General features: G+C 42.1%; 1 protein-coding gene across 2 annotated transcripts in view; it reads left to right on the top strand.

Moving 5' to 3' along the window:
• SPATA5L1 (spermatogenesis associated 5 like 1) overlaps window positions 1–26,526 on the top strand; it is a 259,837-nt gene that overhangs the window by 491 nt on the left and 232,820 nt on the right. For both annotated transcript variants that reach the window (XM_044077627.1, XM_044077626.1), the window contains exon 2: window positions 16,833–17,904. In XM_044077627.1, coding sequence (XP_043933562.1) covers window positions 16,834–17,904 — 1,071 coding nt within the window. In that variant the 5' untranslated portion in view covers window position 16,833. The remainder of the gene's footprint in view (window positions 1–16,832; window positions 17,905–26,526) is intronic.

The raw sequence follows: 26,526 nt of genomic DNA, 5'->3' as shown, positions 1-26,526 counted from the left end.
CCTTTTCAGTATAGACACCAAATATTCTCTAACAAATACAACATCTCTCCCCCAGCCAAACCTCCTAAAAGCCGCTGGTATTGCATAGGACACAATTAAGCTGGTCTCATAGCCGGCCTTAGGCATAGGCCAACTAGGTGGCTGCCTAGGGCACCGGTCTACCAGGGGCTCTTTTCCATTAATTATTTGGTGTAGGTAGACCAGGATGGGGGGCACCAGGTAGTGTGGAGGGGGCACCGGGGAGCCCTTTTGCCTAGGGCGCCAGATGAACTAAGGCCGCTCCTGGTCTTCACAGCTCGACTCGTATAGGTTCCATTAGCAGAGTATATACCTAGGGTCAGCTATCTCCATTACCAGAGGATAGTGGTTTGCTGTAGTAATTTTAATATTTTACATTGGCTACCACCAGTAGTCAATTTAAATAAGTGTGGATTCATCTCCCTACTGTATTAGGGAGGCTTGTTGTGTGGAGAGTGTTGTTGAGAATGTTAAAGAGGAGGGGACCAAGGATTGAGCCTTGTGGTACACACGTGGTGAGTGGGAGGTATGAGCATAGTAAAATTTGCATTAGTGTTACATGTATGCAGGTACATATATATGTATTATATGTGTATACACACACACACACACACACACACACACACACAGGTTTGTAGGTGATAAGCTCTAGGAGGCTTTTTTAAGCCAAGCCATCTTTTCCCATTTGTAAAAGGATAAATCATCCAAGGGCATCTTGTTGGGTTTAGGTGGCAGAGTATTAACAAGCTGCCTCTGTCCAACACGGGCATAGATGCAAGTTCAGAGGTAAATTACCAGTCCCCCATCCACTGGTCCAAGTTGCATCTGAATAGAGTCAGGGACAAACTCTGCTTCACATGGATGAGAAGTTTGTTCCATAGCAGGAGTAGTCTGTGAGACATGTAGCTTTCCCTCTAATATGTTCTATTTATGTTGCAGGCGGGGGGTTAGGTCCTTTGATTGGATATTTTAAATGCTGTTAGTCTTGTGGATGTGCAGCAAGTATCGGTACTGGATCAGATGATGCCTTGTAAGCCAGGCACAGATAAACTCTCAGTAGTCAGCAAGAGACTGAGTATTAAAGTAAGGCTTTGAGATGGTTAGCATATTTCTTGTGGTTAAAATCTTGTATTCTTTTTGTGAGGAACCTCTCTGGGTGTTTCAGTTATTGTATATGCTTGGTTGGGTACATACTGAAGGGAGCATTGTACTCAATGATTGGCTTAATGAGGATTATGTACAGTGGAATAGTGACATCCTTGGACATGGATGCCATACCCTTTCTTGTAAGTTGCACAATATAGAGTAATCATTCTCTGCAACAGTATACACATGATAGTCAAAGACCAAGTCACTATCCACGTATGTTCCCAAATCCCTAACCACTCGGTCTACTCTTAGGGGTGTATGGTCTATGTGGCAAATCCTCCAGGGTGGTTGACTTTCCAGAGGCTGCTATATACATTTTTTGGCATTCAGATTTAGATCATGGCTCTGGCACCAATTAATAGTTTTGTTACAAACCCTACTGGAGGATAATAATACCCATGGGGGATTCTGCGATTGCACTGAGCTTGCAGTTGTCTGCAAATGTGGTCAACCATAGGGCTTTGATATTAGCTTCGACTTCCAAAAAGGAGAAGCCCCAGCATCATGCCCTGAGGTACATCTCCAATGACTGACCTTTCTTGTGAAGGTAGAGTCCCCTATACTGACTTCCTGTGTCATATCTATGAGCCACTTGGCTATCGAACAGGTGACCTAGAGGTTTGCTCCTAGTTTCATGAGTTAGCTGACATTTCTTAAGTCAGGAATAGTGTTGAATGCTTTGGTGAGGTCATAATGGACAGTGTATACCATTTTGCTCTCTCACATAATTTTGTTTTTTCTCTCAAAAAAGTCTACCAGGTTGAGTATGCATGTTCGGCCTTTGACTAAACCAAACTGTGTTGGTCCAGTTTTCTTTGTCTTTTAGTTATAATATCCATGATAATCCTTTCTATGGCTTTACTTGTGAGACTGTTCAAACTTAAAGGTCTGTTGTTTACCTGTGTCAGTAGATGGCCTGCCCTTGTATAGAGGGATAACTGTTTCAGTCCTACGCTTGCTAGGCATAAGGCTAATTTTGAACAGTGATTTTAGAGGGCTGTATAAGTCCTGTTTCATACCATTCAGGAGGCATCCCAGGATGTTACCTGAGCATATAGATGCAGTGTTTTTTGCCTTGCAGAGCGCATTGAGGACTTGTTTGCTAGTGATAGCCGGGGGGGGGGGGTTATGGTCAAGAGTATCTCTTGAGAGGTGTTGGATGGGGGGAGCAGAGAGTTTAAATTGAAGTGAAATTTATCAGTCAGAAGGTTTACTATATCCTCTGGCTTTGAATAGTTGTTTCCATGTACAATTAGTTTGGCGCACTATTGTGCATTACCTTTGAGGTTGCAGACATAGCTGAAGAAGGCCTCATGGTTCTCCTTTGCCTCTGAAGCGACTGTCTTTACTTCAAATGTGACTTTGTTGGACTTGATAAGACTTCTGAGTTGCTTATTCAGTAGAAGCGTGTGGTAGGAACTTGCCTGATTTGGAGTTTGCTGGGAGAAGGCTCTGTATTGGCTTTTCTAATTGGTGGTTGCTTATTTACCCTAAAACGTGCCAGTATTTAAGGCTCACCAGAGCTACGTGAGAGTTGATCAGAGAAAAGGGAGAGATCCAAGCCTCAGACTATGATCTGCTGTGCCAAGTGTTGATTTTTTGCATTTCCTGAACAGCTCCATCTGTTCTGCTGCTGCGTTACTTACTGTTCTGATTTTCGCTGCCTATACACTCAGGCAGACTCTTGCTGAGGTAATACAAGCACAAAAAATGAGCAAACACGGGTTTTTAAACAGAAAGATGAAAGGGATAGAAATAGCCCAAAATGACCAATAAAAGTACAGATTCTGAGCTGAAACCACTCCTCCAGCGACAGGCTGTTCAAAGCTCACCACTCTCACTGATGAACAGAGAGGCTTCCCTCTATTTTAGATCATTTTTTGTATTCTTGTATCTGCTTTAACTTTTGAAAAAAAAAAAAAAAAACCCACAGAAAAATCCTCTCTCTCTCTCTATTCATTTCCCATCTTTCTGCAACCAGTAGAGTCTAATTTTCAGATTTTGTTGAATTCTGGGCTGTTTGTAAGTTTCTGTGTTGCCCAGACCTTTCTAAGATAGAAGGAAGCTTCTCTGTTCATCAGTGAGAGTGGTGAGCTTTGAACAGCCTATCTGTCACTGGAGGAGTGATTTCAGCTTAGACTTTGTAGTTTTATTGGCCATTTTGGGTTATTTCTATCTCTTTCATCTTTCTGTTTAAAAACCTGTGTTTGCGTGGTTTTGCACATGGTGCAGCGACATTTAACTATGGTTAAACTATTCTCGGTGCCAGAAAGTCTGCTCGTCAGATTTTCTCTTAGAACTAGCCAGTTTTCTAGTTTTAGCACTCATAACTGTTTCTTTGTGCTCAGCACTGTCCAAATCTCGTGTCAAGCACTAAATAATCTACAAATTACTGCAGCACTTAACTTTCCTCACTTATCAAGAGGAAATCAGTTCTTAGTACTTAAATTAATAAGCACTAACCAGGCATGTCTAAGGGTCAGCTCCTGGTGTTTTCTCCTGTCCACCTGATGAATCTGAGCATCTTGGGGCAATGTAGCAATTGCCTCATGTACACTGACATCCCTCTCCTCCTACCACCCAACACTACAACCTGTGAGAGATGCACTTATACAGCCAAACTGGAAGCCAAGCTCTCTCCAGCCAAGACTGGACTAGATAGTCGAGAGGAAAAGGTCAACACCACACCACACCGCACTCTAAACATAGTCCATCAAAACCTGCACCACCCAAACCCACATATAGTAACACAAAGCATACACCTACATTTGTGGAGGGTCTCAATAAAAATCTGCCCAAACTACAGAGACCTCCAAAGCTGAAATGCAAACAACCACCACCCCCCAACACTACCCAAATGACACACAGCCCACAAAATCAGTGTTCCTCTCAACTTCAGCCCATAAGGCAAAACAATGTACCCAGCATACTAGTCACTGGTAACTCTGTAGTCAGGCACACTGACGTTCCTTTCATCAGGCTAAACAAGGAGACTGTTACTGTCAGCTGCCTGTCGGGTGCCAGGATCCACCATATAATGCATGCACTCAGATCACGCCACAACTTCCACAACAAGTACAAATTTGACTCTGTCATTGTCCATGGTTGGAGTGAATGGACGTACCTCCCTGGACTACAAGAAAAGAGACCTGGAGGAGCTCTCTGACCATGTGGCCCAGGCAGGTATGACACTAGCCCTGAGTAGCATCCTGCCGTCACCTAGAATGATACCACAGTACAAAGACAAAATGATTGACTTCAACAGTTGGCTAAGCTTCTGGTGTCATTCCAAGGGGATCCAATATCTGTCTGCCTGGGACGACATGATCGGCAGGCCATGATGCTTTGTCAGAGATAGCCTGTACCTGTCGCCTCTGGGATTCCGGATACTGGTTAAGGCTGTTACCGCCCCTATAGTGCCTTTTTTAGGCAAGGCTCAAACATCAAATGTGCACCACCATAGTAGATGCAGACAAGCAAAATCTAAGGGTAATGCTACTCAGTGCTAGAAGTCTAAATCTCAAAATGCACTCACTCGAGGCACTTCTTAAGATGGAGAACATCGACATATGTGCAGTGACAGAGACTTGGTTTAAGGCTCCAGAGAGCACCCTTGCATTACCAGGCTACAATTCTTACCACACCTTTCGGCCACCTAACCTGGACTGAAACACTAAAGGAGGAGGCGTGTCCATTTTCATAAAGGATATCCACACCCTCCAGGCTAGTTGCTCAACATAATGCATCCGAAATTATCCAAGTACATTTAACACTGGGCAAGACTGCATTTCAGGTCTGTAGCTTGTTACAGATTCCCCGTCATGCCCCGGGATGCCCACTCTATGTTTGTTGATATAATACTGGATAATATTAAGGTACAGCCCAATACCTTAATATTGGGAGATTTCAGCTACCCCACCATCAACTGGGAAAACTACTCCTGTACTAACTCATCTTCCCAACGTTTTCTAGAATTCATCAATTCCAATGCCCTGGATCAGCTTGTCCATACTCCTACCAGGGGCAGCAACATCCTGGACCTGGTCATTACCAATATGAGTAACAGATGCTGCACGCCAGAGGTCAGCTCCAAGCTAATCACTCTAGGCATCCATATCTCACCCCCAGCCCCCATTAAGGAAACCATCATAAAAAAATTCTCCAAAGCCAACTTCATGCTTCTTAAGTCAGAAGTGGCCAACTTTACGTCAACCACACAGATGGAAAATAGAGATACTACTGGTGAATCATATACAAAAGCACTGTATAAGCATATACACAAGTGCATGGACTGTGCCATCCCCAACAGAACCAAGATGCTATCCTCCAAAAAAAGGAAGCCAATCTGCTGGTCTCCTGCAATAAACAAACTCTACAACAGAAGGAAGAAACTCTTGCAAAAAAAGAGTAAAGTCCCATGTTTGCAGGAATTCCCCGGTCAGCCTCAGCAAGAAGCTGAGATCCCTCATAAAATCCTCCAAAGCTAGTTACAAAAATAAAATTGCCATGGATTCTAAAGACAACCACAAAGCCTTCTACAGCTGTGTCAAGAATCTCAATGGCAACACTCCGATCTGCTCGGAACTACAGCATAATGGCAGTACATTTACCAAACCAACTGATATTGCCAACATCCTGGCAGACAGGTTCAGGGCAAATTTTCCTCCCCCCTCACCCCCCCAAAGAGCCCATCTCCATACCGGAAGATTGCAAAGCCCCTGTAATCACGGACACACAGGTAAAGACCGCACTCTCCAAAGCCAAGAACACAGCATCCATGGGACCAGACAACATCCCTGGCTGCGTTCTGCATGAACTACTGAACGAATTGGCACCCCACCTAAGTACTATGTTCAACCATAGCCTCACTTCAGGCTTTGTGCCTATGGAATAGCGCACAGCGACGGTTATCCCACTCCACAAAGGGGGTACCACCACTGACCCCGGGAACTACCACCCCATTAGCCTGGTCTGCAAGGCCATGGAATGTATCATCCTGGAGCTTATAAACAAAGACATGGGTAACCTCCAAACTCTGGACCCCACTCAGTTTGGGTTTGTAAAAGGTAGGTCATGCCTCCTAAACCTGACTGACTTCTTCGAAGCAGTCACCAGAGCCGTAGGCAAGGGTAGGGTGGTGCACACAGCCTATTTTGAGCTAGCCAAGGCTTTCAACATCATCCCGCACTCTGGTATTATAGATAAACTCACTGGACTAGGCATAAGTACATGTTACAAGATGGGTGGCCAACTGGCTCACTGACAGAACCCACACAGTGAAAGTAGCCGACTCCAAATCCGACTTCAGACCAGTGACAAGCGGAGTACCGCAGGGTTCGGTCCTGGGTCCTCTCCTGTTCGGTATCTACTTCTCTGAAGTCCAGGCAAATACAGCTGGCCTTGGCTAATGACATTCACAGACAACTGCAAACTAGGAGCTATAATAGATTCACCTAAGGATGTGGACATTCTAGAAAGAGGCCTCACTGAGACTGATGCTTGGTGTCAAAGTCATGGCCTAAAGCTCAATGCCAAGAAGTGCATTGTCATCCCCTTTGGGAAAAACTCCATACCCATGAATTGCCACATAGGCGGTAGCCTACTAAACACCGAAAGTGTGATAAGAGACCTTGGGACACAGGTGGACAGTAGTCTCTCCTTTGATAGTCACGTTGCCACAGTAGTCAGGAAATCCTTCTACGTGGCACACCTCATCACAAAGGGGTTCTCCAGAAAAAGAGAGCTCATCGTTCCTCTCTACTCATCCTCATCAGACCCATTATAGAGTACAATGCCCCGTTTGGCATGTACCTCGCAAGACATCTGCAACAACTAGAAAGGCCACAGAAATACCTCAACTAGAAAGGCCACAGAAATACCTCACTATGATGATTACTGGCCTCAAACAGATGCCGTATGCAGACCATCTAAAAAAACTCCAGCTCTACTCCATCACATATCACCTGCTCAGAGGCGACCTCTGCCTAACATAAAAAGCCATGTCTAACCCAAATCTAATGTACATGCTACACTTAAAGAAATCCCAATCTCTCCGAGCCACACACTAAAGGGACCTAAACCTTGTCACCACAATAAACAGAACATGCTGGAGGTATAGATTCCTGTCCCAGAGACTTCCCATGCTCTGGAACATGCTACCCATTCATGTCAAGCAGAGCTCCTCATTAGCCCTCTTTAAGAGAAATCTTGACAATTGGATGGAAAACAGGAAATTCACCCCAGGGATCACTGCTGTGGTGCTGCTCGACAGGAGCACAGGAAAATAATTTTCCTGGGTGGCGAAAACCAAGGAATCTCGTTTGGCTAGGCTTATGTAGGCCTTAGGGCCGATAGCCTAGTACATACCTATGAACCTATAGTTACATTGTACTGTTCATTTTTCTCTGCTGCACTTTTTTAAACAAAAAAAATTGTTGCTTGATTTTAATTTGCTGCTTTTGCTCTCCTTACCTGACTCGCACTACATACTTGTTGTTTAGCATAGCCTAGATTCATATCTGCTGAATCTAGATTTGTGTGGTCACCTTCAAGCTCTGATTCCAGCCAGCTATATTAAGAGGGCCCCCTCCCCACACCTTGTGACAGAAACATGTAGCAGGAACTTGTCTGAGTTGGAGTTTGCTGGGAGAATGCTCCATGTGGATTTTTCTTATTGGTGGTTGCTTTTTGTAACCTAAAACTCACCGGTATTTAAGCCTTATGTTTGCGCAGGCTTGTGCTATGCACACTAGCTCACAATTGCAGTTATTGTTGGTAGTTACAGAAGCAAAGCTCTGCCCCCTTTATTTTCCCTTAGTATTGGCTGTGCTCAATTAGAGGGTTTTGTGGTTGTGCTTCATTTTTTGGTGTACCGACCAGCACAGCCTCCAAGGTATACACACTACTACCCACCAGCTCTAGTACTCCAGTCTCACAGCATCCCCAACTGGTCATTTCTGGTTAATCCCTGTTAGTAACCACACCTTTACCTAGTACTATGCAAGGACAATTTCCCCCCAGTTTTCCTGCCAACGTGGTTGACTTAGGCATCCTGAGGCAGTGTAGCAACTGCCTCATGTACACCGAGAAACCACTTCTTTTAAGACACTCTACTTCAACATGCGAGACATGCATCTTGTATAAAAAACTTAGAATCTAGGCTCTCTTGTCACCAGTCAGTATATTTGATACTAAGCAGCTTGTCAGCAAACACATCTCATGTCCTTCACCAACCACACAAACAACACATAACTCTACATATGCAGAAGTCCTCTCTAAAAACCTACCCAAAGCACAGAGGCCTCTCAAACACAAGCACACCACACATAGTACACTTGCAGATAACCCCAGTACACACAAAGGCACATGTACCAGTGTCTCACCAAATAAGCCCTTAAGGCGTAACACAAAACCAGATGTCCTAGTCATAGGTGATTCTGTCGTGAGACACACAAATGTACCACTCACCAGGTTGGATAAAGAGATGGTTACGGTTAGCAGTCTGTCTGGTGCCGGGATCCGAAATGTCATGCACACACTTAAGTCTCTCAGCAACAAGTACTGTTATGATTCTGTCATAGTCCATGTTGGTGTGAATGACTTGAGATGTAGCTCTCTGGACTGTATGAAGAGAGAGATGATTGAGCTGTTTGATTATGTCTCCCATGCAGGTATGTCCCTAGTCTTAAGCAGCATACTACCCTCCCCTAGGATGATGCCATAATACAAACAAAAGATGAAGGACTTCAACAACTGGCTTAGTTTCTAGTGTCACTCCAAGGGGATCCAGTTCCTGTCACCCTGGGATGATATGGTCGATAGACCGCAATGCTTTGCCAGAGACAGTTTACACTGTCACCCCTGGGATTTTAGTTACTGGCTGAGGCTGTTGCATCCCTCATAGTGCCTTTTTTAGGCAGTATCACAAGAACAACATTTCCAGCTTAAATCTCTCCTCAAAAACGAACATCAGGGTTATGCTGCTAAACACTAGGATTCTAAACTTAAAACTACACTCACTGGATGCTATCCTCACCGTGACGGATGCCAGCATCTGTGCATTCACAGAAACCTGGTTCAAGGCTGCAGAAAGCACCCCAGCCATACCAGGTTACAATGCCTTCCACTTGTTTAGACCTCAGAATGAGAACGGGAAAACTAAAGGAGGAGGTGTATCAGTATTCATCAAAAACAAATACCCTTCCAGACTGGTTAAACTGAACAAGTTCCTTGAAATACTCCAAGTACAGCTCACCATAGGAAAGACCCCTCTTCAAGTTATTGACAGTTATAGGACCCCCTTCCATGAACCAGGACACCCACAATGCCTACCTGGACCTACTGGAGTCACTCAGTATATAAAACTAAACACCCTGGTATTGGGGAACTTCAGCTACCCATCCATAAATTGGGCAAACTATACCTGTACCAACTCATTTGCCCACAGATTTTTGAACTTTGTAAACTTAAATGCCCTGGTCCATTTAGTTGACACCCCCAAGGGGATCAAACATTCTGGATCTGGTGCTTGCAAACATGAGTGATCGTTGAACCACCCTATGTGTACAGTCCTCCCTGGTTAGATCTGATTACAGGTCAGTCACATTAGAAGTAACAATCGCATCTGACCACCCTCAGCTGAAACAAGGCTAAAAAACATCTCCAAAGCCAACTACAACCTTCTAAGGGTCAGTATTAGTAGCTTCATAGGTTCTGCCTCTACTGATGGAAAAGGATACCTATGCTGTGATTTACACCAAAGCCTTGTATAAACATCTACACAGTTGCATCAACTCAGCTGTACCGGACAGGCTTAAAATATGTTCCTCAACCAAAAACAAGCCTGCTTGGTGGACATCTGCCATAAACAGGCTGTGTAATAGGAGAAAGAAACTGCTGGCTAAAGCAGTAAGAGATGGTCCTCTAATTCAAAGCACTCCCTCCTCTGCTCAAATAAGCAAATAAGACACCTTGTAAAGCAATCTGAAACCGACTATGAATCCAAATTGGCCACCCAAGCGAAGGGCAACCATAAGGCATGCTTTGGCTACATCCGTAACCTCAAAGGAAAATCCCAGATTTGTGCAGAACTTGTAGTGAATGGCACAATATATACTGAACCTTTGGATATTTCAAACCTGCTGGCGGATAAGTTCAGTGAGAACTTCTCCCCCTCATGTCCGCCTCATACACCACAAGACATACCTCCTACATATTCTCCCCCTGTAATCTCTGGGGAACAGTCCTTAACACCCTTTCTAAAGCCAAAAGCACAGCCTCTATGGGACCAGATAGCATCCCTGGTAGTGTTTTAAATTTTTTAAAACAGGAGCTAGCTGCAACACTGGGTACCCTCTTCAACCACAGCCTAAGCACTGGGTATGTCCTTTCAGACAGGAAAACTGCTACTGTCAATCCTCTACATAAGGGTGGTCCATCCACTGACCCCGGAAACTATAGACCCATAAGTCTGACCAACCTAATCTGCAAGGCTGTGGTGAGAACCATAATGGACCTTGTCAACAAAGACAAAGGTGACCTCCAAACACTAGACCTGAGTCACCCAACCCAGTTTGGCTTTGTCAAAGGGCGATTGTGTCTGTTGAACTTGGTGGTCTTTGAGACAGTCAGCAAAGCCCTGGATGAGGGCAAAACTGTGCATATGGCCTATTTGGACTTGGCCAAGGCCTTTGACACTATTCCTCTCACTGGTATCATAGACAAATTTACTCAACTGAATGTAAACCAGTATAACGTTAGGTGAGTCGCAAACTGGCTCACCAATAGAACACACACAGTTAAATTAGGCAGCTCTACATCCACCAACAGACAAGTAAGCAGTGGAGTTCCACAGGGAACTGTGCTGGGGCCCCTGTTGTTTGGAATGTACTTTTCTGAAGTATAGGTCAAAACAAAAGGCTTGTCGCTGACAAAGTTTACAGATGACTGCAAGCTGAGTGTGGCCATAGAATCTCCAAGTGATGTAAACACTTTACAGGATGGTCTTACTTAAACCAATGACTGGTGCCAAAGTCATGGACTCAAATTAAATGCAAAAAAGTGTATCATCATCCCTTTTGGCAAGGGAGATGTCCCTGCATATTACCACATTAATAACAACTCCCTAAGTATTCAATCCATTGTGAGAGATCTGGGAACACAGGTTGATGGTAAGGAGAGCCTTCTACATTGTCTATCTTATAAGTAAGAGCATTGCCCCCAGGAAAAAGGAGGTCATAACACTCTTGTATTCTTACCTTATCAGACCAATTATAGAGTACAGTGCCCCTTTGGTATGTACCTCACCAAGCCCCTACAGCAATTGGAGAGACCACAGAGGTACATTACAAAGTAAATTCAAGGTATATATAGAGTGTGTGTGTGTGTGTGTGTGTGTGTGTGTGTGTGTGTGTGTGTGTGTGTGTGTGTGTGTGTGTGTGTGTGTGTGTGTGTGTGTGTGTGTTTTAACATGCACACATGTATGAGTGTATGTATGCACACACATGCACACAAATAGGTAGGCAATATGCTTTGGTCATATCCTGAACTTTTTTCTGTAATACAAATGTTCCTGTACTGCTGTGTGTATTCTTATTTTGTAACTTGTTTTACCCAAAATTGGCATGATGAGGTATTTCATTTTATAGTCATGGTTTTGCCTCCTTTGTCAGTTTATATGAACAACATGACCTGTGATAAGTTAACTTGTTGTTTTTATTTCCATTGGCTTACAGTGAAAGATGTCCTACTTTTTTACTGTTATCAGTCTTTTTAAGTGAGTTTGCATCCTTAGATTATTAGTAGTAGCCATGTGTGGCACAGCATTTTAAGGAACGTTTTGAAAGCTAGGCTTCAAAGAGCGACTGAGTTAGTTGCATTTTTCAAACTCAGGAATGTAGTTCCAAGTCACACCTTCTAGCCTATTTATGAGAAATTTGACCTTTGAGCTTAATAGCCTATACTTAGGCAGAGTTGACTAATGTTGCACTCTGACAGTTATATTGACAACACAGTTGTAATTAGTGTCTTGTAACTGTTCCTCATACTCACTGACCTACTTAAACCGAAGATAATGCAACAAATGATGCATAGAATACCAGGATACCCTGCAGTATTATTAAAATGGTTTGTAGAGAAAATGCAAAATCAAACACAGAAAGAAGAAAAAAAAATAATTTGTAAATATGGCACCAATCCTGCAAAAATGTAAGGAAAATGACCATTTAACTTTATCAGAATGAAAGTAAATGGTATTCCCATCCACTTTAGATAAAAACACGATGACTTCATGACATGAGATAAGGAACTTGTCCAGTCTGTTATGCATTATTTTTAAAATCCCACAAGTAAACAAATAAAAATAGAATGTTTAGGATGAGATAAAGCATATGGAAATTTTATTAACTGGTAAGTGCTGATTTTATTTCCATTATTTTTAAAATACCTGCAACAGATGCACGGTCTTTCAAACTAGGCAGGATTTTAGCATTCATTAAAATCCTGCCAGTGTAGCTCTGTTTAATATTAAAATGTCTGAGTCCCTGCCCCTATTGCATTTATGTACCGTGTCTAGCAAAAACATTGTAAGCTTTTTAAAATCTTTGCACTGTTGCACATAAGGAGTGCTTAAGTAGTGCATTAGTGCTATCACCCTTCCTTATACTTGTAAGGTGTTCAGAAAACATCTGCTCAGTCTGTGCTCTGTTTTATTGATATAAAATACAGGACAGTACAACCAACACAGGTAGTATTACAATTAACGCTACTTGCCCAAGGTATTACTTTAGGAGTATTATACACAACCACTTTTGGCCCTTCAAATATAAAGCGACAATAAGGACAAGTTTCACACTTAGCCATTCATCTGTTGTTGGTACACTTAGCATTATTCCTCTCAAAAATGCCTTTGATGTTAGAGGCAGATTTGTAAGTGAAACTGAGAACTCAGTCATACCTAGAGGCACTAGTATTATCAGATATCGGAGTCTGTTAACAGACACATAACATTGTCTTGATGCCAGTCAGTGTTATTTTGCATTTTGTATGCAAATCAAAACAAATGAAACACTGAGCATTGCATCATGTGCCATACATTGTTCTTTACAGCAGATCCTTCTAAATTACATTAGTAATTCAGTAAAATAGACATTTTTATATGTTCTCTAGTAGATGCTTATCTTGAATATCAGGCTGCCATACTGTCTTGTATCTGTATTGCTTGGAGTACTGTCTCAGCATTAAGGACATTACTGTGACTATTAGAGAAAACCTACCAAAATAAGAAATCTTCTGTCCATCTCAGTCCTTCACAGAGTCTGACAGGAGTATTACCTAAAAGGCTACTTTGTAATAATATTATTGTCTCTGTTATCTGGAAAATCTTTGCTCCTTGTGTACATCATTGTTCCAATACATGTCATATAAACTCAAAAAGAAAATACTTGTCCACATCAGTAGTAATCCTGTAAAGTTAAGTAAAGAGGTCCTCCTCCCTCAACTAAACTATGGAATTTCAGTCATTTCTGTGTGTTCTGAGATTGGCTGCACTGTAGACCTTCTCAAATAACATCTCCAGATTCATCACACTAACCTCCAAAAGAAAATGTCAAAGAACAGTATTCTGTAAAGCACAGTGACTGCCATTCAACAAAGTGTTTACTCTCTTTGTTCTTCTTCTAACCTTCTCACCCTCAAATTAATCTACCAAGTACCTTCATGGTGTTCTTCAGCAGACTCAAAAAAACAAAAAACAAACAAAAAAAAAACTGCCTATAGACATAGGACCCAATTGCCCCAGTTCCTAATCACCTCCCCTTACAAAACCTCACTCTACAGATCACAGCTTCTTTCCCATTCTAAGACATTTCTGTAATAGATGTTGTTAGAAATTATAAGAATAGGTTTGATGCTGAGCATAAGTTAGGCTGGAGAGAATATTTGTGGCAGTTAAAATTAAATGCATGCTGCTGTCTGGGAATCAGTGACCAAAAATATGTTCCAATCAGTGTGTGAGTAGCACCTCATAGCCGTTTCCTGCTCTGTTGCTATCTGTTCCATTTTCCCAGCTGATACTTCACAGTAGGGAAGTTGTAGCCCAGAAATAGTACTTTGCATTTGTTTGCAGTGAACATCAACTGCCATCTTTCTGCTCACGTGTTCAACCTTTCCAAATCCTTCCTAGATTCCTCCTCCATTACATACTGTTCCTTTGTTGGTCAGCACAAGGTTTTCTTCTCACCTCTTGCACATTATAGTTTTCACAGTTTTGAATGAATATTTCTTTCTCTCTCAGAAACTGGAAATACACGTTACGCATATAAGCAAGGTTCATGTCCAATTTGTTGTGTTCTTGTACAGCTAAGTAGACAGTATGTGTATTTGACAATACTCCTGTATCAAAGCTGCTTAACATTAGACTTTTACTTAGTGCTTCAGAAGTTGCATCGGTTCACGTAAATGGGGGTTCACCTGTGTACATTAACATGCATGCATGGTAGCTCTGTGGTAAAAATATTTGTATTAATTACACCTAAGTAGTGATACGGGTACACATACATTAATATAAAAGAAAAAACATGGTAACATTTTTTCATGCACTATACACATATATTAATTTTAATATTCATTCACTCGAACGTTGCATTGTTTATTTCCGTCCTTCAACTGAACGTCATTCCTCCTCCTCCTGAACATTATTCTGCATGTTTTGTTGCCACATATTCCATGTAACTCTGCACAAACCACAGACGCTGCAAAGTAAAAAGCATGGAAGTTTGTTATGATAAGCACTTATATCATTTGAACGAAAGCACTTATCGTAATAAATGTCTGTGCTGTTTGCTTTAGAGTGTCTGTAATTTGTGCAGATTGAGACTTTATTTTCAACAGTTTGGATTTTTCTGGGTAATTGCTATTTATCTCTATTTAGTTTGCTCTTTCCTTTTTCTAAGGATAGCACCTCTAGTTCTTTTAATATTCATTACTTCAGTTACAGTTGGTTTTGAATTGGGATTTCCATTTTCTGTAATTGCTTTTTTTTTGGTAACTATAGCATTAAACTTCATAAGCTCTTACTATGTCTAGGCAAATCAGAGTACATGTCCCAGCCCAAAAGAATCATTTCCTTATTTACAATGATTTTCTTACACAATATTTCTGACAAAACACTCTGTAAGGCATGTTTAAAATTTGTCAACTAGTTGCATTCCTAGAACACATTCTCAATTACCCCTCTCTTTCCCATGACATCTCCAGAATTTGCTGCCTTCCTGAAGAAAAATTCTCTGCAGTCTTCTTCGGGTATAAACATTTTTATGCAAACACTTTCATGCATACTTGGGAGCCATACAGATGTATTTTTGTTCCTTGGTAAATTGCCTTTCCAATCTTTCTTTCCAAACATTTCTAAACCCTTTTGATTGTTTTTTTTTTTTTGGTTATCGTAACATTTTATATGCCTTTCTAATTTATCCCTTTTTTAACAACTGATTCTGCTCTAGGCTAACTAAAAGCCTTGGCTGGTCTTACACTTAGCACTCCTCTAGCCCTCACTCTTTGCTTATATTCTGTTTGTCCCTAGCATGGAAGACAGTCTGTAACTTGCAATCCAAATTTCTGCTTGGCCTCTTTTTGCTTAGTTAGCTTCCCCTGTCTTCTCATTTGCTGTCAGTACTTCGGATTCTTTGCTGATTATCTCCCGGAAATTCCAGCTCCCTTTTGCCTATTTTCTGTACCCTTACACAAAGTTAACCCTGTTTGTAAACTCTCTTTCTCCATTTCTGTGTTGGCTTAATTCTTAGAATCCTTTCTGCCACTTTGACTATAATGTTCTGTATGGTGGTTATTCTCCTTAAGGACCTGCATGCAGAATCCAGAAGTACTCTCTCTATTTCTTGAACTCCTCCGTTTCATCATCATCCCTTACCACTTTGATTTACAACCTTCTACTTGTGTTATGTATTTGGGCCTTAACTGTGTACCCCTAAAATGTCCCTTCTAATCAGGTAATCCTAAACCACCTTGTTTTATGGAGAGAATCAACTTTATCTCACTTAACTCTTGCACTCTTACCCTCCCAGGTAAATTCCTTCAACTCTTTATTAATAGTCATCCATAACTTCGCCTCTGGTTGATAAAACTATGACCAAGCTGTATATAAAATTAAAGGGGACTAAAAATATTTTCACTGCTTGTATCTTACTCTCAGTATCCATAATGGAAAGCTTCCAGTTTCTCAGTTTTTGTATTGTAGTTTGCTTAGTCTCTTCCCACACATTCTAAGCTGCCATAAGTGTACAAATTAAAATATATTCAGTTAAGTAATTCATCCTGTAATTTCCCCATAAGTATGGATAGAGCTGAACCAGATTATGTATGGGTACATAGTATAAAGTGATCAGATGACTAAAAAAATAATTGCTTGCACCTGCAGACAGCTCTTCTCCAGGTAAAAACAGTTTGTAATGGAAAAAAAAATAGTAACTTTGCAGATGCATGAAATAATCATTGTAAGTTTCTCTCAGAACATGCTGTATTGCTTGCATCTGTAGACTTATTCCCAATGAGAGCATTTGTCAACAAAAAATAGCTAATGACTTGACATATGCAAGAAAACTACTATTTTCCATGTGTTTCATAATTTTATTTTATGTTTTTGTATAAACCAGGATGTCCTTTCAACTGAGAGTTTTACCCTTACACCCAGAAGACCTTGGCACTCAAAGGTGCCGAATCGGACCCAGTATTTTTAAATCATTAAATCTGAAGCTGGGATCACTAGTGCAGCTTTCTGCTTTTGGTGGCTCTTGTTTGTGCACTGTTTGGCCAAGAAAAGACTTAACTGATGGTTTCCTGCAGTTTGACCTGAAGTGCTCAACCCAAGAATTGATCAGAAAGACTTGGAAGAATCACACTGTACATCAGGATCAGATCAAACGCTTATCATATGTAAAGGTAGAACATGTTACAGTTAACGTAGTTGTGAGAAGTACGGAAGCAAAGAATACACTGAGTCCGTCTTTATTGCAAGAGCTAGTAAGTGATTTACTTAGAAATGTATATGTTTGTGGTAACTCTCTAGTTTCTGTTGATGATACAGTAACCCCAATCATTTTTCTCAAAATACTTAATCTAACTCCATTTACAAACGAGGCTGGTCTTATAACAAGCAAGTCAACTATTCAGATCAAGGATATTGTAACTTTACAGTGGTATGATCAGATCTCCTTAAACTCTGAACAGATTCCTTTAGGTGGACTCGAAGAGGTCACTACAGCAGTGAAAGAAATTTTAACTTTACCTTTCCAATATCCTCAGTCTCTAAAGAAGCTTAGCCTATCCTCCCCCAGAGGAGTGTTACTTATTGGCCCTCCAGGAGTTGGCAAGACTCTTTTAGTAAAAGCAGTTGCCAGGGAAGTGGCAGCATATGTGCTTGGCATCAGTGGACCTGCTATTCATGGGTCTAGACCCGGAGAAAGTGAGGAAAGTTTACGTAATCTTTTCCAACAAGCAGGAGAACTCTCAAATGAAGGACCGTGTATTTTGTTTATTGATGAGATTGACTCATTGTGTCCTAAACGAGGAAACTCAACAGGGGGACCTGAAAATCGCATTGTTGCTCAGCTGCTCACATTAATGGATGGTATAAATAGTGAAGATAAAGTGGTTATTTTGGCTACTACAAACAGACCAGATACTTTGGATCCTGCTCTTCGGAGGCCTGGCCGATTTGACAGAGAGGTAAGTCCAAATTAGCTTGTTTACTTGCAGTATAGTTTCCTTTTTTAATTATTAGCCCTATTCACATATATGGTGTTTGTTTTCTGCAGTGTTTTATTATCGTTTTCTGCACTGTTTTATGATCATAGCTCCCTTATTGGCACCATGATATTTTTGGGAGCTGGATTACTTAACTAAATTATTTTTAAAATAGGTTATCTGTGAAACAAAGTGGTGTAAAAAAAATTAAGATTATTAATCTAGGATGCAGTAAAGATATTAACCACTGCCTATCACTTATTTTTTATTTGCATTCATATTTTCCTAACTTAGTGAACTGCACATTATTGAGGTGAGGGCCATAGTGTAAAATGTCTGTGATGGGAGTGCTAGGTGTTTGTTAGTAATTATGCAGATATGCAACTAGTTTAATATGCACATAAATATTTTCAAAACTGACCGACTAAAAAATAGCCTTATGATGTCTGGTAAAATCTTTGATGGATAAGAGTGTCATTGATACTAGATTATGAGTTACATAGCTTGAAAGATTGTGTATTACTTATAGAAACCGTGACAACTGGATGGGATATTGTAAATTTATCCCTAGTCTGCTCCCCATGTCCCTTATGGATAGAGGACATCAATAAGAAAATGAGGTGAGGGCCATAGTGTAAAATGTCTGTGATGGGAGTGCTAGGTGTTTGTTAGTAATTATGCAGATATGCAACTAGTTTAATATGCACATAAATATTTTCAAAACTGACCGACTAAAAAATAGCCTTATGATGTCTGGTAAAATCTTTGCTGGATAAGAGTGTCATTGATACTAGATTATGAGTTACATAGCTTGAAAGATTGTGTATTACTTATAGAAACCGTGACAACTGGATGGGATATTGTAAATTTATCCCTAGTCTGCTCTCCATGTCCCTTATGGATAGAGGACATCAATAAGAAAAGTATTATTCTAACACCTCTCCAACAAATCCTTACTGACTTCCCTACTAACAGGCCTCCCCTTGTATAGATGCTTGTAGTACTCGGGACCCAAGTGGTTTGGGGTGCACGGCTAGGCTTGTAAGGGCCCTAGTGGTCATTAGCCTAGTAACAACCTATGAACCTATATTTATGCAAATAGGCATACCTTTTCATATTTTTGCAAATATTTAAAACACAAGTACTCAGACGGAAATTTACTGTATCATATAAATGCATATCTTCTGAAAGTACAGTTGTGCAAGTCCTACTTACCTGTAACAGCAGATGTTTGAATTTCATACTGCCTCAATGGCATGTGGGTTCTGTGCCTACACAAACCCACACTCGCTGCTTTCCAGAGCTCTGAATCAGTGTGATAGGGGATTGCCTAAGCCCCTCTCATCAGGGAAGCCTAGCCCCTGTTACAGAAAGTCATTCAAGCTTTTAGTGCCAAGTAGGAAGAACCAAGAAGGACTAGAAACAAGAATTGCTTGAAACCAAATAATTAGCAGCCACAAAACGTGAATACAAATAACCAAGGCCACCCACCACCATCAACAAATGTGGATACCATCAAACTATATACAAAATAAGGAGGGCGGGGGAGAGGGCTGCCACTGAGGCAATGTAAAATTCAGACATCTACTGTTATAGGTAAGTAGGACTTATGCAACTGTAGCATGTTCTGCTCAATATCTGAGTTGTTTGGCTTCTGCTACATACCTACAGTCAACTGCAATCAACTGCATTACTAGCTGAGTTAAGTACAAACTTGCAGTGTTAAAGATTGTACTGCATTTTATTTTTGTCTATTTAATTGTTTCATTGAATATTGTGGTCTGTGTCTCTCTGTAGTTATTTATTTTTCTATTTAATTGTTTCAGAATACTGTGGTCTCTCTCTGTCTCTGCAAATCTTGGTGGCTTTGGAATGCCCGCCCCTCCTGTAAATTTGTGTTTGAACACTCCTACCAGTCCTATCTGTTCAGCTCTGTCCCAGCTCTATTCCAGTCTAGTGTCACTAGCTCATTCTACCTAATATAGAGAGAACATTTGTGAAGTACACGTCACTTAGGTCCTTCATTTTGAATTATCTTCTGTTTCTTCTTTCTCCCTTTCCACTTTTTAAAAAAAAATTCTAAGCTTATTTCCTGCCTTTCCTGTAACTAGTCTAATCCAGATACAGATTTGTTGTAACCAGTTCTGTTTGTAAGCTTCTGAGCCCCCAAAGCCTTTCTGTGTTGGAGGGAAGCCTTCTAGCTTATCAGTGGGAGTGGTGGTAAGCACTAGGTAGCCTGTCTACCACAAGAGTGGTTTCTGGCCCAGAAAGTGTAGTTTATTGACCATTTAGCAGTTTTTCCATCTCTTTCAGCTTACTAGTTTAAAAGCCAGCATTTGCGCTTGTTATCTTTCCTGTAACTAGTCTAGTCCAGATACAGATTTGCTGTATCCTGGACTGTTTGTAAACTTCTGAGCCCCCTCCAAGCCTTTCTGTGTTGGAGGGAAGCCTTCTAGCTTGTCAGTGAGAGTGGTAGTAAGCACTAGGTAGCCTGTCTACCACAAGAGTGGTTTCTGGCCTAGAAATTGTAGTTTATTGTCTGTTTGGGTAGTTTTTCCATCTCTTTGAACCTTCTGGTTTAAAAGCCCACGTTTGTGCTTGTTTCCCACCTTTCCTGTAACTAGTCTAGTCCAGATACAGATTTGCTGTATCCAGGACTGCTTGTAAGCTTCTGAGCCAAAAAAAATGATGCTTGTTTGCTGCCTTTCCTGTAACTGGTCTAGTCCAGGTACAGATTTGCTGTATCCAGGAGTGTTTGCAAGCTCCTGAGCCCCCCAAGCCTTTCTGTGTTGGAGGGAAGCATTCTAGCTTCTCAGTGGGAGAGGTAAGCACTAGGTAACCTATCTACCACATAAGGAGTGGTTTCTGGCCCAGAAATTGTAGTTATTGGCCGTTAGGGCAATTTTTCCATCTCTTTCAACTTTCTGATTTAGAAGCTGCATTTGCACTTGTTTCTTTCCTGTAACTAGTCTACTTCAGATACAGATTCTTGGTTTTCGCACTTGAATTTGATTATTCGTGCTCAGCACTTGTTCAGAACTTGTTGTAAGGACTACATAAGCTACAAATTACTACAGCACTTAACCTTCCTCATTACCTAGAGGAAAACAGTTTTTGTATTTACTTTCCTCACTTGCTTAGAGTAAAACCGCTCTTGTACTAACTTTCCTCACTTGTCTAGAGGGAAATAGTTTTTTATTCAGGCATGTCCAAGGGTCAGCTCCCAGTGTTCTCTCCTGTCTCTGATGAATCTGGGCATCTTGGGACAATGTAGCAATTGCCTCATGTACACAGACAACCCTCTCCTCCTACCACCCAACACTACAACCTGTGAGAGATGCACTTATCTAGCCAAACTGGAGGTAAAGCTCTCTCCATCCAAGACTGAACTTGACAGTCAAGAGGAGAAGGTAAACACTTGCACCACACCACACTCATCACATAGTCCCACTAAACGTACACCACCAAAATCCACATATAGAAACACAAAAACATTCGCGGAGGCTCTCCATAATAATCTGCTCAAGCAAGAGAGACCTCCAAAGCAGAAACTCAATCAACCTCCATCCCCCAACACAACCCAAATGACACATAGCCCACAGACTCAGTGTGCCATTCAACCACAGCCCATAAGGCAAAACAACGTACCCAACACACTAGTCATAGGCGACTCCATAGTCAGGCACACTGACGTCCCACTCACCAGGCCAAACAAGGAGAAGGTTACTGTCAGCTGCCTGTCGGGCACCAGGATCCGCCACATAAACCATGCACTCAGGTCACTCCACAACAAGTACAAATATGACTCTGTCATTGTCCATGTTGGTGTGAACGACCTGGATGTACCTCCCTGGACTACATGAAAAGAGACATGGAAGAGCTCTCCGATCTTGTAGCCCCGGCAGGTATGACCCTAGCCCTGAGTAGCATCCTGCCATCACCCAGAATGATACCGCAGTACAAGGACAAAATGATTGACTTCAACATTTGGCTAAACTTCTGGTGTCATTCTAAGGGGATCCAGTATCTGTCTGCCTGGGACGACATGGTCGACAGACCACGATGCTTTGCCAGAGATGGTCTGCACCTGTCAACCCTGGGATTTCGGATACTGGCTAAGGCTCTTGCCACTCCTATAGTGCCTTTTTAAGGCAAGGTTCAAATGACAAATTCACCACCGTAACAGGAACAGGCAAGCAAAAACTGAGGGTAATGCTACTCAATGCTAGAAGTCTAAATATCAAAATGCACTCCCTAAAATGGAGAACATCGATATCTGTGCAGTGAATACCTGATTAAGGGCTCCAAAATGCACCCCTGCATTACCAGGCTATAATTCATAGCACACTTTTCGATCATCTAACCTGGACTGGAACATCAAAGGCGGAGGTGTGTCCATATTCATTAAGGCTATCCACACCTCCAGGCTAATTGCTCAGCATAATGCATCCGAGGTTATCCAAGTGTAACTAACTCTGGGCAAAACTGCAGTCCCAATTGTAGCTTGCTACAGATCCCCCACCATGCCCCACGATTCTCACTCCTCTTTTCTTGATATACTGGAAAATATTAAGGTTCAACCAAACACCCTAAATAATGGGCTATTTCAACTACCTCACCATTAACTGGGAAAACTACTCGTGCACCGACTCCTTTGCTCAACGCTTTCTGGAATTCATAAATTCCAATGCCCTGGATCAGCTTATCCACACCCCCACCAGGGGCAATAATATCCTAGACCTAGTCATTACCAACATGAGTGACCGGTGTTCCACACCTGAAGTCAACTCCTCGTTGGTCAGATCCGACCATAAGTTAATCATCCTAGATATCCACATCCCACCCCCACCCCCAGTTAAGGAAACCATGGTAAAAAAATTCTCCAAAGCCAACTTCGTGCTTCTTAAGCCAGAAGTGGGGAACTTCATGACACCCATGCAGATGGACAATACAGTTACGACTGCTGAATCCTACACAAATGCACTCTATAAGCACTTACACAAGTGCATGGATCGTGCTATCCCGAACAGAACCAAGACACTATCCTCCAAAAAAAGGAAGCCAATCTGGTGGTCCCTTGCCATAAACAATCTCTACAACAGAAGGATGAAACTATTGCAAAAGAGAGTAAAACACCATAAGTGGAGGAGCTCCCCGGTCACCCTTAGTAAGAAGCTAAGATCCCTTATAGGATCCTACAAAGCTAGCTATGAAACCAAAATCACCACTGATTCTAAGGACAACCACAAAGCATTCTATAGCTATGTCAGGAATCGCAATGACAACACCCGGATCTGCTCTGAGTTACAGCACAACAGCACGAAAATTACAGATCCAACTGATATTGCCAACATCCTGGCAGATAGGTTCAGTGCTAACTTTACCCCCCTGTCACCCCTAAAGGCCCCATATCTATACAGGAAGAATGCAGAGTCCCTGTAATCACAACTACGCAGATAAAAGCTGCACTCTCTAAAGCCAAAAACACAGCATCCATGGGACCGGACAACATCCCATGCTGCATTTTACATGAACTTCAGAACAAACTGGCTCCCCGCCTAAGCACCATGTTCAATCATAGCCTCACATCAAGCTTTGTGCCCACTGAATGGCAGACAGTAACAGTTATCCCACTCCACAAAGGGGGAGGCCCCACTGATCCTGGGAACTATCGCCCTATTAGCCTGACGAGCCTGGTCTGTAAGGCCGTGGAACGTATCATCATGGAATTCATAAACCAGGACATTGGTAACCTCCAAACTCTGGACCCCACCCAGTTTGGGTTTGTGAAAAGCAGATCATGCCTCCTGAACCTGACTTCTTTGAGACAGTCACCAAAGCTGTAGACGAGGGTAAGGTGGTTCAGACAGTCTATCTTGACCTTGCCAAGGCTTTTGACACCATCCCCCATTCTGGAATTATAGCTAAAACTCACTAAACTAGGTATAAATCCTTGCATAACAAGATGGGTTGCCAACTGGCTCAGTGACAGAATCCACACTGTAAAAGTTGCAGACTCCAAATCTGACTTCAAACCAGTGACAAGTGGAGTACCACAGGGTTCAGTCTTGGGACCTCTCCTGTTTGGTATCTACTTCTCTGAAGTACAGGCTAACACAGAAGGCCTTTGGCTAACGAAGTTCACAGATGACTGCAAACTAGGAGCCATAGTAGAGTCCCCAAATGATGTGGACATCCTACAGAAGGGCCTCACTGAGACATATGCCTGGTGTCAGAACCATGGCCTCAAGCTCAGTGCCAAAAAGTGCATTGTCATTCCCTTTGGTAAAAACTCTGTACCCATGAACTACCACATAGGCAGCAATCTACTTAACACCGAATGCGTGATAAGAGACCTTGGGACCCAGGTGGACAGTAGTCTCTCCTTTGATAGTCACATTGCCACAGTAGTCAGGAAGTCCTTCTATGTGGCACACCTCATCACAGGGTTCTCATCCAGGAAAAAAAGGTCATTGTTCCCCTCTACTCGACACTCATTAGGCCCATTATAGAGTGCAACGCCCCTTTTGGAATGTACCTCACAAGACATCGGCAGCAGCTGGAAAGGCCACAAAAGTACCTCACAAAGAGCATTATTGGCCTCAAACAGATGCCCTACACTGACCATCTCAAAAAACTCCAGCTTTACTCTGTAGCATATCGCCTTCTCCGAGGTGATCTCTGCCAAACATATAAAGCTATGTCGAACCTAGAGCTGTTGGACATACTGCACCTGAAGAAATCCCGATCATTCCGAGCTACACGCTCTAGGGACCTAAACCTTGTCACCACAATAAACAGGACATGCTGGAGGGATAGATTCTTGTCCCAGAGACTTCCCATACTCTGGAACAAGCTACCCATCTATGTCGAGCAGAGTTCCTCATTAGCACTCTTCAAGACAAATCTTGATGAGTGGATGGGAAATAAGAAATACACCCCGGGGATCACTTCTGTGGCTCTGCTTGACAGGGGCACAGGAAAATAACTTTCTTGGGTGGCGTAAGCCAGGGAACCTTGTTGTCTAGGCTTACTTAGGCCCTTGGGCCAATAGCCTAGTACCTACCTATGAACCTATTCACACTGCCTCAGTGGCATTTTGGATAGGTTCCCAAAGCTTACCCTACGTGGACGGGGAAAGGATTACGATTCAGTAGCTCCTGGAAAATGGTTCTAGCAAACCCTGCTCTGGAACTTGAAAAATAATCCAGTTTCAGTGCTTTTTATAGGTATGAAAACAGGACCAGGTTGCTGTCTCTATAATTCTTTTAGAGTCCATTCCTTTCCATTATGCCACCAAAGAGGATAAGGCTGTGGTGGAATGTGCTTTAACTTTGCCTGGACTAGCTTTACCATGGTGTGAGTAACAAAAAAAAAAAAAACACAAGGAGCAATTATTTTCTTAGAGGCAGGTTGACCCTTCTTAGCCCCAGAATAGGAAATAAACAACTGTTAAGCTTTCCTGAAGGGCTTAGTTCATATGATCATAGGAGTTTACTAGGCTATTGACCCAGAGGTCATTTCAAGTCTTGCCATTTCATCCCAATGTAATACCATGGATACGCTAGTCGGTACCCAGGATTGCATTTTGTACTGACTGCTCATGTGGATGTGAGTGCTACCCCTGGTAAGAATTTATGATGCCCCATCCACTCATCCAGTTTCCTTTTGAACAGCATTATAGAGGTGCTCTGTTTCACAGGAATTGGTAGCATTTTCCAAAAACACAGCGGTCACTGGGAGACAAATATGTCCCTATAACATGTCCTATTTAAGTCGCAGGTCTGATTTAGGTCCCCGAATGGGTAGCTCTAGTCCCATTTGATTTACGGATGTGCAGCAAGTTCATTAGTTTTGGGTCTGAGATTGCTCTGGAAGGCATAAGTCTCCCCTAAGAAGTCTATATTACAGATGTGATGTAGTGACAGGAACTTTAGTCTGTCTGTATAAAGCACGTGCTGGAGTCCTTTGATCTTCTTTGTTAGAAACCTCTGAGGTTTCTCCAATTACTGCAGGTTTTGTGCAGTACATGCCGAGTGGGGTGGAATACTCAATTATCAGCCTGATTAGTGCCAAGTATAGAGGGGTTAAAACCTCCTTTGTTTTTGAGGTGATGCCTTTACTAATAAAGTATGCTATGTAGAAAACCTTCCTTACTACAGTAGACACATGGTGTTCAAAGTTAAGGTCACAGTCAACTTGTGATCCCAGATCCCATACCACATCCTGGGTACTTAGGTTGTTTTTTTTGATAGTGTGAAGGGACATTGTTTTTGTCAATGGAATGATGATGCATTTATTTGCATTCAGTTTGAGACCACGACTAAGACACCAGTTGTTAGTCTGTGTAAGACCATTCTGGAGAATACTGACATCATTTTGGGGATTCAGTAATTATATCTAGTTTGCAGTTGTCTGCAGACTTGGTCAGCCACCACTCCTTAGTGTTGACCTGAGCTTTTGAGAAGTATATACCAAATAGAAGGAGGCCCAGCACTGACTCTTGTGGTACCCCACTGGTGGCAGGTCTGCTGGTTGATGTGAAGTCACCCACTTTGATAGTGTGTTTGTGGTTTGTGAGCCAGTTGGCAACCCATTGTACAA

Source organism: Protopterus annectens, chromosome 7.part0 (assembly GCF_019279795.1).
Source record: "Protopterus annectens isolate FY-2018-M chromosome 7.part0, PAN1.0, whole genome shotgun sequence".
Taxonomy (NCBI): Eukaryota; Metazoa; Chordata; order Ceratodontiformes; family Protopteridae; genus Protopterus; species Protopterus annectens.
Note: the sequence above shows the minus strand (reverse complement) of the source record. Positions and strands in the feature narration are given on the sequence as shown.